This window comes from Cebus imitator, unplaced genomic scaffold (assembly GCF_001604975.1).
Source record: "Cebus imitator isolate Cc_AM_T3 unplaced genomic scaffold, Cebus_imitator-1.0 Scaffold1041, whole genome shotgun sequence".
In the NCBI taxonomy this organism is placed as follows: domain Eukaryota; kingdom Metazoa; phylum Chordata; class Mammalia; order Primates; family Cebidae; genus Cebus; species Cebus imitator.
The window spans coordinates 20398-34935 of NW_016108356.1; the positions used below are offsets into that span (position 1 = coordinate 20398).

The following is a 14538-nucleotide window of genomic DNA, read 5'->3' on the forward strand; positions in this document are numbered from 1 at the left end:
GTTAGAGATTAGGATTAAGGGTTAGTGTTAAGGTTTATAGTTTAGAGTAGGAATTAGGGTTAGGGTTTAAGGCACTGGTTGGGGGTATGGATTCGGGTTTTAGGGTTAGAAATAGGATTGGGGGTTAAAGTTAGGATTAGTGTTGGGGGTAGGGTTGGTTGGTTTGGGGTTTGGTGTTAGGGTTGGTCTTAGGGTTTAGGGCTAAGGTTAGTGCGAGGGTTCGGGTTGTTAGGATTAAGGCTAGAGTTAGGATTAGAGTTAGGCCTATGGCAAGGCTTAGCGTTAGGGTTAGAGCTAAGGCTATGTTTAAGGTTAGGGTTTAGGGTTAGAGGGTCAGGGATAGGGTCAGTGTTAGAGTTGGGGTTTGGGGCAGGGTTAGGCTTAGGGTTCGTGGTTAGTCTGAAAGTTAGGGGTTATGGGTTAGGAATATGAGACCTAGAGTAAAAGGAGGTTTATTTGGAACTTTATAATTTGTGCCCTATTGGATTTCTGTCTTGAATGGGACCTGTAACCTTTTTATTTCTCATATTTGGAACACTTGTATTTTCCCAATGCCTGTATCCCCATTTTATCTAGAAAGTAACTAGCTTGCTTTTGATTTTACAGCTTCATAGGTGGGGGACTTGCCTTTTCACAGATGAGACTATGGACTGTGGACTTTTGAGTTGATGTTGAAATAAGACGTGTGGGACTGTTGGGAAGGCATGATTGGTTTTGAAATGTGAGGACAATAGATTTGAGGGGTCAAAGTTAATCATAGGAATGTAGGCTAAACATATAAAAATTTTTGCAAACCCATAATTTTTATGATGAAACAAATATATTTTATCATCTTTGATGTAAAAAAAAATACTTAAAAATTAAAAAAAATTTTTTTTAAAGTATGCAGTGCAAAGTAGAAAAAAAAACCTGGTGAGGCTTTCTGGAGATTTTGCTCTTGTTTGGAAGAGAAAAATAATCATTAACACATGATTAGCAATATGAAAGCATATATTTAGACATGATCTAAGTTGAAAACAAAGGAAAAACATTATTCAAATCTTTATCTTGTGTTTACAGTAACACAAAAGCAGAGCATGAATTGAAACACTTAATGTTCATTCCTCTTATGGCTGATTGTTCCATTATTTCCCTACAGGTTACAGGTGCTCCTGGACATAGTTTTTCTGTTCCAAATCCAAACCTCCAGTAATTCTAGGTGACACTCAGCCCAAACAGCTTTCCTACACTCTTACCTTACTCCATTTTTGTGCTTAACATTTTGAGGTCCAGTACAGCCTCTTCACATTCTATTTTCTTTAATTTCTTACTTGCGTTTTATTCAAAAGAAAGAAATCGGCCTTCTGCCATGATTGAAATCTCCCTGAGGCTTTACTAGAAGCCAAGCAGATTCCAGCATCATGCTTCCTGAAAGCCTGCAGAACCGTTTTCCCTCCTTCAAATTCCTATCTCGTGCTGTGCTTCTAGAACACCTGACCTAAGACCTGGCATTTATAAATGCTCAATAAATGGTACCTCTTGCTGTTATTAGGCTCTAAGAAAGAATAATAAAACCACATTGCTCAATTGATTATGGTGAACTGCAGGAGTTGCCAGTGTTTTTTGGCCCTTTATTTCTTGGTATATATGTTCATCATGAGACACTGCAGGATTTTCAACATCTTCTTCTGAATCTGGTAACAAGAGCTTTACAGCTGACATGCAATAAACTGCACATATATAAAACATCAAATCTGATAGTTGGGAGACAAAGCAAGATGGCCAAATAGGAACAGCTCTGAATTGCAGTTCCCAGCGAGAGCTATGCAGAGGGTGATTGATCTCGCATTTTCAAACAAGGCACCAGGTGCATCTCAATGGGACTGGTTGCACAGTGGGTGTAGCCCAAAAGAGGGCAAGCTAAGGCAGGGTGGGGTGCTGCCTTACCCAGGAAGTGCAATCCCTGGAGGACCCCTATCCCTACACAATGGAGGCCATCGGGGGCTTTTCCAGCCACTCCAGCACTTCGGTTCAGATACTGCACTTCTCCTGCAGATTTTACTGCCCACAGATCAGAAGATTCCCAGGCTGAAAAGCACCGTGAGTTTCCAGCATGGCTCTTTCAGCCAGCATGCAGGTATCTACACAAAAACTCACACAAAGCTGGGTGGCCGTTTCAACTGGCGCCTGGAACACGGAATATAAAACCGCCCATTCAGCTGAAAAAGAGGGGACTGAAAGCAGGGAGTCAGATGATTTGGCTTGGCAGGTCCCACCCCCACAAAGACCAGCAATCGGAAACACTCTGGCTTTAGAGTTTTGCAGCAAGCACAGCAATTTGAGCTTGACCCATGACAGTCCAGCTCTGTGGGGGAAAGGGCACTTGGCAGTGCCCTTTCCAAGGCAGCCTGCCATTACTGAGGAAGTCTGCCATTGCCAAGACAGTCTGCCATTACTGAGAGAGTCCACCATTACTGAGGCACTCTGCCGTTACTGAGGCAGACCACCATAACCAAGGCAGTTCTAACTGTACCACTGTAAACAAAACTGCAAGGAAGTTTAAACAGCAGCTGGGCAGAGCCTGCAGCAACTCAGTAGTGCCTCTGCTGGCAGACTGTAACGACACTCCCTCCTTGCTGGGCAGGGCATCTCTGAAAAAAGGCAGCAGCACATCAAGGGACTTTTAAGTAAAGCCCCAACTTCCCAGGACACAGTACCTGGGAAAAGAGGCGGTTATGAGTTCCACTGCAGCAGACTTAAATGCACCTGCCCGGTAGCTCTGAACATAACAATGGAACTACCAGCACAGCACTTGAGCTCAGATAAGGAGCAGACCGTCTCCTCGAGTAGCTCCCTGACCCCCATATGTCCAAAGAGGCATCTCATAAATGAAAGCTGTGGCTGTCATCTGGTGGGTACCCTCCTGGGACAAAGAACAGAAGAAGAAACTGGCAGAAACCCTTATTTTTCTGCAGCCCCCACAGGTGGTTCCCACGCAAGCAGGGTCTGGAGTGGACCTCCAGCAGTTCTACAGCAGAGGGGCCTGACTGTTAGAAGGAAAACTAAAATACAGAAAGAAATAGCTTCAACATCAAGACAAAGGATGTCCGCAGAGACCCCATCTGAAAGTCACCAACTACAAAGACCACAGGTAGATATATCCATGAATATGGAAAGAAACCAGCACAAAAAGGATGAAAACACCGAAAACCAGAACACCTCTCCTCCTCCAAGTGATCACAATTCCTCACCAGCAAGGGAACAAAGCTGGATGGAGAATGAGTCTGATGAATTGACAGAAGCAGGCTTCAGAAGGTATGTAATAACAAACTTCTCTGAGCTAAAAGAACATATTCTAACCCAATACAAAGAAACTAAGGATCTTGAAAAAAAATTAGATGAGATGCTAACTAGAATAACCAGCTTAGAGAAGAACACAAATGACTTGATGGAGATGAAAAACACAACACAAGAACTTCACAAAGCATACACAACTTTCAGTACATGAATCGACCAAGCAGAAGAAAGGATATCAGAGATTGAAGACCAACTCAATGAAATGAAATGAGAAGGCAAGATTAGACAAAAAAAGAGTGAAAAGAAATGAACAAAGCCTGCAGGAAGTATGGGATTATGTGAAAAGACCTAATCTACATTTGATAGGTGTACCTGATTGTGATGGGGAGTGTTTCCAAGCTGGAAAACATTCTTCAGGATATTATCCAGGAGAACTTCCCCAACCTAGCAAGGCAGGCCAACATTCAAGTCCAGGAAATACAGAGAAAACCAAAAAGACATTCCTCAAGAGCAACCCCAAGACACATAATCATCAGATTCACCAGGGTTGAAATGAAAAAATGCTAAGGGAAGCCAGATAGAAAGGTTGGGTTACCCACAAAGGGGAGCCCATCAGACTCACAGCAGATCTCTTGGCAAAACCCTACAAGCCAAAAGAGAGTGGGAGCCAATATTCAACATCCTTAAAGAAAATAATTTTCAACCTAGAATTTCATTTCCAGCCAAACTAAGCTTCATAAACAAAGGAGAAATAAAATCCTTTATGGACAAGCAATTACTGAGAGATTTTGTCACCACCAGGCCTGCCTTTCAAGAGCTCCTGAAAGAACCACTAAACACAGAAAGGAGCAACCAGTACCAGCCACTCCAAAAATGTACCAAATTGTAAAGACAATCAACACAATGAAGAAACTGCATTAACAGGCAAAACAAGCAGCCAGCATCAAAATGGCAGGATCAAATTCACACATAACAATATTAACCTTAAATATAAGTGGACTAAATGCCCCAATCAAAAGACACAGACTGGCAAATTGGATAAAAATCAAGACCCATTGATGTGATGTGCTATATTCAGGAAACGCATCTCACAGCGAAGGACACATAGACTAAAAATAAAGGGATGGAGGAAGATTTGCCAAGCAAATGGAGAGCAAGAAAAAGCAGGAGTTGCAATCCTAGTCTCTGATAAAATGGGCTTTAAACCAACAAAGATCAAAAGAGACAAAGAAGGGCATTACATAATGATAAAAGGATCAATGCAGTAAGAAGACCTAAAGATCCTAAACAAATACCCACCCAATACAGGAGCACCCAAATACATAAAATAAGTTATTAATGACCTATAAAGAGACTTAGACTCCCACACAATAATAGTGGGAGACTTTAACACTCCACTGTCCATATTAGACAGATCAATGAGACAGAAAATTAACAAGGATATCCAATGCTTAAACTCAGATCTGGACCAAGCAGACCTAATAGACATCTACAGAATTCTCCACCCCAAATCCATAGAATATACATTCTCAGCACCACATTGCACCTACTCTAAAATTAACCACATAATTGGAAGTAAATCACTCCTCAGCAAATGCAAAAGAACGGAAATCATAACAAACAGTCTCTCAGACCACAGGGCAATCAAATTAGAACTCAGATTAAGAAACTAACTCAGAACAGCACAACTTCATGGAAACTGAACAACTGGCTCCTGAATGTCAACTGGATAAACAATGAAATGAAGGCAGAAATAAATACATTCTTCAAAACCAAAGAGAATAAAGACACGATGTATATTTATAGCAATAAATGCTATAAATTTAGCATTTTATATTTATAGCAATAAATGCCCACAAGAGAAGTGTGGAAAGATCTGTAATCGACACCCTATCATCAAAATTGAAAGAGCTAGAGAAGCAAGATCAAAAAAACTCAAAAGCTAGCAGAAGACAAGAAATAACTAAGATCAGAGCAGAACTGAATGAGATAGAGACACACACACACACACAAACAAACAAACAAACAAAAAACCTTCAAAAAATCAATAAATCCAGGAGCTGGTTTTTTGAAAAGATCAATAAAATACACAGACTGCTAGCCAGATTAATAAAAAAGAGAGAGGAATCAAATAGATGCAATAAAAAATGATAAAGGAGATACCACCAATTCTACAGAAATACTACCATCAGAGATTACTACAAACAACTCTATGCACATAAACCAGTAAATCTGGAAGAAATGGTTAAATTCCTGGACACCTGCATCCTCCCAAGATTAAACCAGGAAGAAGTTGAAACCCTGAATAAACCAATAACAAGAGCTGAATTGAGGCAGCAATTAATAGCATACCAACGAAAAAAAGCCCAGGTCCAGATATGTTCATAGCCAAATTCTACCAGACGTACAAAGATGAGCAGGTACCACTCCTTCAGAAACTATTCCAAACAATCCCAAAGGAGGTAATCCTTCCCAAGTCATTTTATGAGGGTGATATCATCCTGATACCAAAACCCAGCAGAAACTCAATAAGAAAGGAAAACTTCAGGCCGATATCGGTGATGAACACAGATGCAAAAACCTTCAATAAAATACTGGCAAACTGATTGCAACAGCATATCAAAAAGCTTATCCATCAAGATCAAGTAGGCTTCATCACAGGGATGCAAGGTTGGTTCAACATACACAAATCTATAAATGTAAACCACCACATAAAGAAAAACAAAGACAAAACCACATGATTATCTCAATACATGCAGAGAAGGCCTTTGACAAAATTCAACAGTCCTTTATGCTAAAAACTCTTAATAAACTAGGTATCAATGGAATATATCTCAAAATAATAAAAGCTATTTATGACAAACCCACAGCCAATATCATACTGAATGGGCAAAAAATGGAAGTATTCCCTTTGAAATCTGGCACTAAACAAGGATGCCCTCTCTCACCACTCCTATTCAATATAGTATTGGAAGTTCTAGCCAGAGCAATTGGGCAAAAAAAAAGAAATAAAGGATATTCAGTTAGGAAAGGAGGAAGTCAAATGGTCTCTATTTGCACATGACAGGATTATATATTTGGAAAACCCTATAATCTCAGCCCAGAATCTCCTGAAACTGATAAGCAACTTCAGCAAAGTCTCAGGATACAAAATCAATATGCAAAAATCGCAAGCATTCCTATACACCAATAACAGACAAACAGCCAAATCAAGAGCTAACTCCCATTCACAATTGCTACAAAGAAAATAAAATACCTAGGAATACAACTAACAAAGGAAACAAAGGACCTCTTCAAGGAGAACTGCAACCCACTGCTCTAGAAAATAAGAGAGGACACAAACAGATGGAAAAACATTCCATCCTCATGGTTAGGAAGAATTAATATGAAAATGGCCATACTGTCCAAAGTAATTTATAGATTCAACACTATCCCCATCAAGATGCATATGATCTTCACAGAACTGGAGAAAAAACCATCTTAAACTCCATATGGAACCAAAAGAGAGCCTGCATAGCCAAGACAATCTTAAGCAAAAAGAACAAAGCTGGAGGCATCACACTACTGGACTTCAAACTATACTACAAGGCTACAGTAATCAAAACAGCATGGTACTAGTATCAAAACAGAAATATAGACAAATGGAACAGAATAGAGGCCTCGGAGACAACACCACATATCTACAACCATCCGATCTTTGACAAACCTGACAAAAACAAGCAATGGGGAAAGGATTCCCTGTTAAATAAATGGTGTTTGGAAAGCTGGCTAGCCATGTGCAGAAAGCAGAAACTGGACCCCTTCCTGACACCTTACACTAAAATTAACTCCAGATGGCTTAAAGACTTAAACATAAGATCTAACACCATAAAAACCCTAGAAGAAAACCTATGCAAAACCATTCAAGACATAGGCATAGGCAGGGACTTCATGACTAAAACACCAAAAATATTGGCAACAAAAGCCAAAATAGACAAATGGGATCTAATCAAACTCCAGAGTTTCTGCACAGCAAAAGAAACAATCATTAGGGTAACCTGGCTACCAACAGAATAGGAAAACAAATTTGCAATCTATCCATCTGACAAAGAGCTGATATCCAGAATTTACAAAGAACTATAAAAGATTTACAAGAAAAAACCAAACTCATTCAAAAGTGGGCCAAGGATGTGAACAGACAGTTTTCAAAAGAAGACATTTATGAGGCCAAGAAACATATAAAAAAATGCACATCATCACTGGTCATTAGAGAAATGCAAATCAAAGCCACATTGAGATACCGTCTCACTCCAGTTTGAATGGCAATCATTAAAAAAATCTAGACAACAGATGCTGGAGAGGATGTGGAGAAAAAGGAAAACTTTTACACTGTTGGTGGTAGTGTAAATTAGTTCAACCATTGTGGAAGACAGTGTGACGAGTCCCCAAGGATCTAGAAATAGAAATTCCATTTGACCCAGCAATCCCATTACTTGGTATATACCCAAAGGATTACAAATCATTCTATTATAAAGAAACATGCACACGTGTGTTCATTGTGGCACTGTTTATGATAGCAAAGACCTGGAACTAACCCAAATGTCCATCAATGATAGACTGGACAGGGAAAATGTGGCACATATACACCATGTAATACTATGCAGCCATAAAAAAACGATGAGTTCATGTCCTTTGTAGGAACATGGATGAATCTGGAAACCATCATTCTCAGCAAACAAACAAGAACAGAAAAACACTACATGTTCTCACTCATCGGGTGTTGAACAATGAGAACACATGGACATAGGGAGGGGAGCATCACACACTGGGGTCTGTTGGGGGGCACTAGGGGAGGGAGAGCAGGGGATGGGGAGGTTGGGAAGGGATAACATGGGGAAGATATAGGTGACAGGGAGATAAAGACAACAATCTACCTTGCCATGTATGTACCTATGCAACAATCCTGCATGATCTGCACATGTACCCCAGAACCTAAAGTACAATAAAAAAAAATTTTTTTAATTAAAAAAAAATAAATCTAAGAACTGACCCAGCAAATAATAATCCATTTTATCTAGAACATGCAGAGAAGAAATGGCTCTGAATTGTCATTTATTAATCATTTTTCTGTTTTATAGTGATAACACATTAACAACTCAGCAGTAGATTGGTATTAGCATATGTGATGGTCAATACAAGTGTTACAGAGTATGGAGAATAGCAGACATATTTATGCAGTGACCCATGAAACTCTTTAATGGAGATTGGATGTTCACTGGATCTTGAGGCACTGGGAAGATGTGGGTTGACTAGTCAGAGAAGATATCCCTAATAGTGGGAAGGAAAAGGACAATGGTCCTAATAAGGGAGAATTATAGATGACAGCAGCAGCCAGATTGTCTGTCCTTCCTCAGACCGGAATGAAGCAGAGCTGGTACAAGGGTGGCACACGACCAAATGCATTGGCAATGGGGGTGATGTCAATGTCCTTTGGGTCAACCTGAGACTTCAGGTTAAAGTTCTGCAAAATGGTGGTCAGGAACAAAAACAGCTCCATGCGAGCCAGGCCCTCTCCCACACACATCCGTTTTCCTGAAAATAACAGACATAGAAGATTTTTTCCTTGAACATTATGTCATGAACAGTCACAAAAAGTATGCAGTAACTATTTGATAAATTATTAAATAGATGGATGGATCGAAGACAGAATGGCTGGAAGGATAGTTGGATACACAAAAAGACAGAAAAATGGACATACTTGCTATCTACTTAGTATCTTATTTTACTAGGCACCTTTCACTCAACAAATATTTGTGGAGTATCAGCTCTATGCTACGCACTTCACTAAGTATTCCCATGTTATAACTGCTCTTTTGACACCATAAGTTTCCATCAGTCTTTTTCTAGAAATGCACTCACAAGGAAGGGCTAAAAGGAGAAGGCTCATATACTGTGTTCCTCTTTGTACCTCTGGCATAATATTTAGCCAAATATTTTTTTTCCTAGTGTACTTTCAAAAGCATATGTCTAAACATGTCACACTCACTTTTAAACTTTAAACAGGCCAGGTGCACTGGCTCATAGCTATAATCCCAGCACTTTGGATGCCAAGGTGGGTGGATCACCTGAGGACAGGAGTTTGAAACCAGCCTGACAAATATTGGGAAACTCCATCTCTACTAAAAATACAAAAAATTAGTCAGGCGTGGTGGTGCAGGCCTGTAATCCCAGCTGCTCAGGAGACTGAGGCAGAAGAATCACTTGAACCTGGGAGGTGCAGGTTGTGATAAGCTGAGTTCACACCATTGCACTCCTGTCTGGGAAACAAGAGTGAAACTCCAACTAAAAAAAAAAAAATTTAAACGACACTCATCTGTCCTATGGGATAAAGGCCAAATGGCTTGACGTGACTCTTCACATTTTGTTTCCAGTCTAATATTCTATATCGCTCCTTCCATTTTTCATCTCCACTCTCAGCTCTAGGCATATCCATTTTTCATCAATCTCCAACACACCATGAAGTTTCAAGCTTTATCTCTTGCTGTCCCATCTGTCTAGAAAGCACTACTCTTAGTCTTCCTTCAGAATTTATGTCCCATGTAATTTCCTCTTTATAATTTCTGTGATCCCTAGTCAATAGAAACTCACCCTCACTAGGTTTCCTCATCATATTCCTGCTTCCCCTGGAGCATGGATCACCTGGAATTTTATTCTCTGGGTATTTATTTTTCTATCCTGCTAAAACATGAGATCCTTAAAAGAAGGTCTCAGTTCTTGACATGTTAGTGTATACAGTGCCAGATCCAAAGCAGGGATCAAAAGCCTTAGAAAAAAATGAAAGGAACTCTATGTCCACAGACTCACCATACACTTTAGCTGTAGAGACTGAATATCCAAGATATATGATCATGAGTGGAAGGAGATCAGGTGCTCTGAAATCATTGCAAACTAGCCTTCCACATTCCCAGGGTTTTCCTAACCCTGAAATTTGTTGGCAGGTTCTGACCCCCCAGATCTACAGAAAATGTCCTGCTACTGTGGTCCATTACCTCTGTAAAAGTGCCCTGCCTTCTCTTCTTGTCCTGCGTCTGGCTCCAATGAGGCAGCTTAAGTTTCCTTCCTCTTGGGAGTGTTATGGCCTATGAATGAGCAGGAAGCAGGCAGCTTTTCCTGCTGAGCTCTCCAACATCCTGTGATTTCCCCTCTCTCAGCCCTCCTCCTACTAGACTACAATGATCTGTTTACTTGTCTACTTCTCTAAGTCAGGAATGAGCTTCTTAAGAGCCCATTCTCTGCTCTCAGGTACTTGTATCTCCAGAGCTCAGTCTAGTGAGTGAGGGACACAGCAGGGGAGATATTCAAAGTCATGGAATTAGATACCTTTCTCATGGCAGATGAGAAAAGTCTTAATGAGTGTCACTCATTAAGAGGAACTCCTGGGCAGCTCCATGATGTATCTAGGGACAGAATTAAATTAACCTACACTCTAGCCTTCTCAGTTTGAAAAACTGGATCAGCTCCCCAAAGCCCCACAAATCTGACCCAATAATGGGGATGTTCATCAGCAGGGAAATTGCATGGGCATAGGGAATGGTGCTAATGATCTGCAAAGTAATTCAGCCAAACCCCAAAGGAGGTACCATGTAAGAGTCAACAGATCCCAAAAAGGTATCATGTCCCCTGAAGGACAGATGGAAGTGAATATTACCTGTTGAAAAAGGCATGAAGTAGTCACTTTTCTTAAAGTTGCCACTCTTATCCAGAAAGTGGCCAGGGTCAAACATCTCTGGGTTAGGGAATTCTTTGTCATTATGCAGCACAGAAGTCAGTGATGTTATTATGGTAGTGCCCTGGAAATAACAAAACAGATAAACTAAGTTATAAAGAAGTTAAAGAGTGGGAAGAAGTGATGGAAATCACCTAGTTCAAGCTCTTTGATCAATAGATAAGAAAATTGAAGTCGAAAGAAAAAGTTACATTCCCAGCCAGACAGACCTAGTAAGAAGCAGGATGAATATAAGGCGAGTGGAAATGACTTTGCTAAAGTGCCTTCCAATTAACTGCATTTGAAGTCCTGAGCATTTGAGTATTCTGGGGCAGCCTTCTGAATGTCATGTTTATCATCAAGCTTGGACCCTGGTGTACATCCCCACTTGCTGCTGTATTTCATCGCTTCAGTTTTCACACATCTCACACATGGATTACTGGGGTTTTTTGTTTTTGTCTTTGTTGATTTTTTTCTGCAGAACTGTTACATGCGTATATTGTGTGATGCTGAGGTTTGGGGTACAAATAACTCCATCACCCAAGTAGAGAGCACAGTATCTAACAGGTAGTTTTTCAACCATTCCTCCCCTCAGCCCCCAACTAGTAGTCCCCAGTGTCTGTTGTTGCCATCTTTATGTCCATGAATACCAATGTTTAACTCCCCCTTATAAGTGAAACATACAATATTTGGTTTTCTGTTCCTGCATTAATTCACTTGGGATAATGGCCTCCAGCTGCATCTATGTTGCTGCAAAGGACAAAATTTCATTCTTTTTTATGGCTGCATAGTGTTTCCTGGTGTATTTGTGCCACATTTTCTTTATCTAGTACACTGTTGATGGGCATTAGGTTGATTCCAATCCCTTGCCATTGTGAATTGCACTATAATGAATATACAAGTGCATGTGTCTTTTTGGTAAAATAATTTATTTTCTTTTGGAAATATAATAGGATTGCTAGATCGAATGGTAGTTTAAGTTCTTTGAGAAACCTCCAAACTGCTTTCCACAATAGGTAAACTAATTTGCATTCCCACCAGGAGCCTATTAAGTATTCCCTTTTCTCCACAGCCTTGCCAGCATCCGTTGTTTTTTGACTTTTTAATCACAGCCATCCTGACTGTTGTGAGATGGTATGTCTTTTTTGGTTTTAATTTGCATTTCTCCGATGATTAGTGATGTGAAGAGTTTTTTCATATGTTTATTGGCCACTTGTATGTCTTTTGAGAAGTGTTGTTCATGTCTTTTGCCTGCTTTTTAATAGCGTTGTTTTTTGTTTGTTCAATTGTTTAATAACCTCATAGGATAGTAGACCTTTGTTGGATGCATAGCTTGCAGATATTTCCTCCCATTCTGTAGGTTGTCTGTTTACTTTGTTAATAGTTTCTTTTGTTATGCAGAAGCTCTTTTGTTTCATTTTTAACTAAATTAACATATCAATTTTACTTAACATACTGATTTTTTTTTTCATTGTGATTGCTTTTGAGGACTTACTCATAAATTCTTTCCCAAGGCCAATGTCCAGAATGGTGTTTCTAGGTTTTCTTCTGCAATTCTTTTAGTTCGATGTCTTAAAACTTTAATTCATCTTGAGTTCATACTTGCATATGGTGAAAGGAAGGGGTCCAGTTTTATTCTGCATATGGCTAGCCTGCCATCCCATTTATGAATAGGGAGTCTTTCCCCATTGCCCATTTTTTATCAGCTTTGTCGAAGATCAGAGGGCTGTAGGTGTGCAGCTTTATTTCTGGGTTCTCTATTTTGTTCCATTGGTCTGTGTGTCTGTTTTTGTACCAATACCATGCTATTTTGGTTACTGTAACCTAATAGCATAGTTTGAAGTCTCCAGCTTTGTTCTTTTTGCTTAGGTTTGCCTTGGCTATTTGGGCTCTTTTTGTTTCCATACGAATTTTAGAAGAAACACTGGTAGTCTGATAGGAATAGCATGGAATCTGTAATTGCTTTGGGCAGTATATCCATTTTAACGATATTGATTCTTTCAATCCATGAGAATGAAATGTTTTTCCATTTGTGTCATCTATGATTTCTTTCAGCAGTGTTTTGTACTTTTACTTACAGAGATCTCTCACCTCCTTAGTTAGATGTATTCCTAGTCATTTAATTTTTTGTGGATGTTGTAAATAGGGTTGTGTTCTTGATTTGTCTCTCAGCTTGAATGTTACTGATATATAAAAATGCTATTGATTTTTGTACATTTATTTTGTATACTAAAACTTTACTGAAGTCATTTATCACTTCCACGGGCCCTTTTGGCAGAGTCTTTCGGGGTTTCTAGGTGTAGAAGCATATCGTCAGTGAAGAAAGATAGTTTGATTTCTTCTTTTCCTATTTGAATACTGTTTCTTTCTTTCTCTTGCTGGATTGCTCTGGCTAGGACTTCCAGATGATGGTTTTTAAATAGCAGTCTCTGCTGGCTCTAAAGAGTCAGAACAATTTGGAATCTGTTCATAGAGTTTTTTTAAATGAAGGTCTGATCTAATTGAAAATGACTTCTGAGATGATATCAACAAGTACACTAAAATCTATTGAGGAGTTTGATCACAAAAATGCTATATGTTTCTTTTAATTAAAATATATGGGGGAACTCTTCATTATAGATGAATCCAACCTAAAAAAACACAGAAGGAATGATAAAAGTAGAAAAATAATCATTTCTGTAGCCATTCATCTAGGACCATAGATTCAGGCAAGGATCATTAATTAACTTTAAAACTACTGGGTAAATTTTTGGGGAAACTAATATTCACAAGGTCTTAAAGTACTATGCCTTTTTCTTATTAACTACATATGAAAAACAGAACCCCAACAATGGAGAGACCTAGCAGACACACGCTTACAAAGTGTGGACTGCACATGTGATGCAATGGCACATATATGACATTACCTATGTAAATTTCCTGCCAAAAACACATAACTTGAATCTAATTGTCAAGAAAACTTTCACACAAAACCAGATTGAGCAATATTTTACATAACAAGAGGACTGGACTCTTCAAAACTATCAATATATTAAAGTGAAACAAACTAAAAGAAACCATTCATGACAAAGGAGGACTAACAGAACAAGATAACCAAATTAAAAGCTTGTTCCTTGACAGGACTACAGAAATTCCACCAAAAAAAAAAAAAAAAAGCTAAAAGAGATATTTTAGTATAACTGGTAAACTTAAATTATATTAGATAATAATGTATTGATAATTCATTGAGTGTGAATGTTGTTATTATTTTGCAGGAGAAAGTTCTTGTTCTTGGAAATTATATACTGAAGTAGTTAGGTGTTAAATGTGACAGATTAGATTACATACGTATATAGATGATGGATAAATGCAGATAAATGTATAGATTAAAATGTAGATGTATATATATTACCATATATGTATACTATATATCTATACACACATATATTCATTCTAGAAAGATGTTATGATGTAGTTGCTATAGATTTTATAATACTCTCAATAATGTGGGAGTGGGGAGATATCATATCACTGAATAT

General features: G+C 38.9%; 1 protein-coding gene across 1 annotated transcript in view; it reads right to left on the bottom strand.

Annotated features, from left to right (window-relative positions):
- Positions 1 to 8262: 8262 nt before the first annotated feature.
- CYP2C18 (cytochrome P450 family 2 subfamily C member 18) overlaps positions 8263 to 14538 on the bottom strand; it is a gene marked incomplete at its 5' end in the record, with an annotated part of 44639 nt that continues 38363 nt past the window's right edge. The window contains 2 exons of the mRNA XM_017521289.2: positions 8263 to 8847; positions 10964 to 11105. Coding sequence (XP_017376778.2) covers positions 8666 to 8847; positions 10964 to 11105 — 324 coding nt within the window. The remainder of the gene's footprint in view (positions 8848 to 10963; positions 11106 to 14538) is intronic.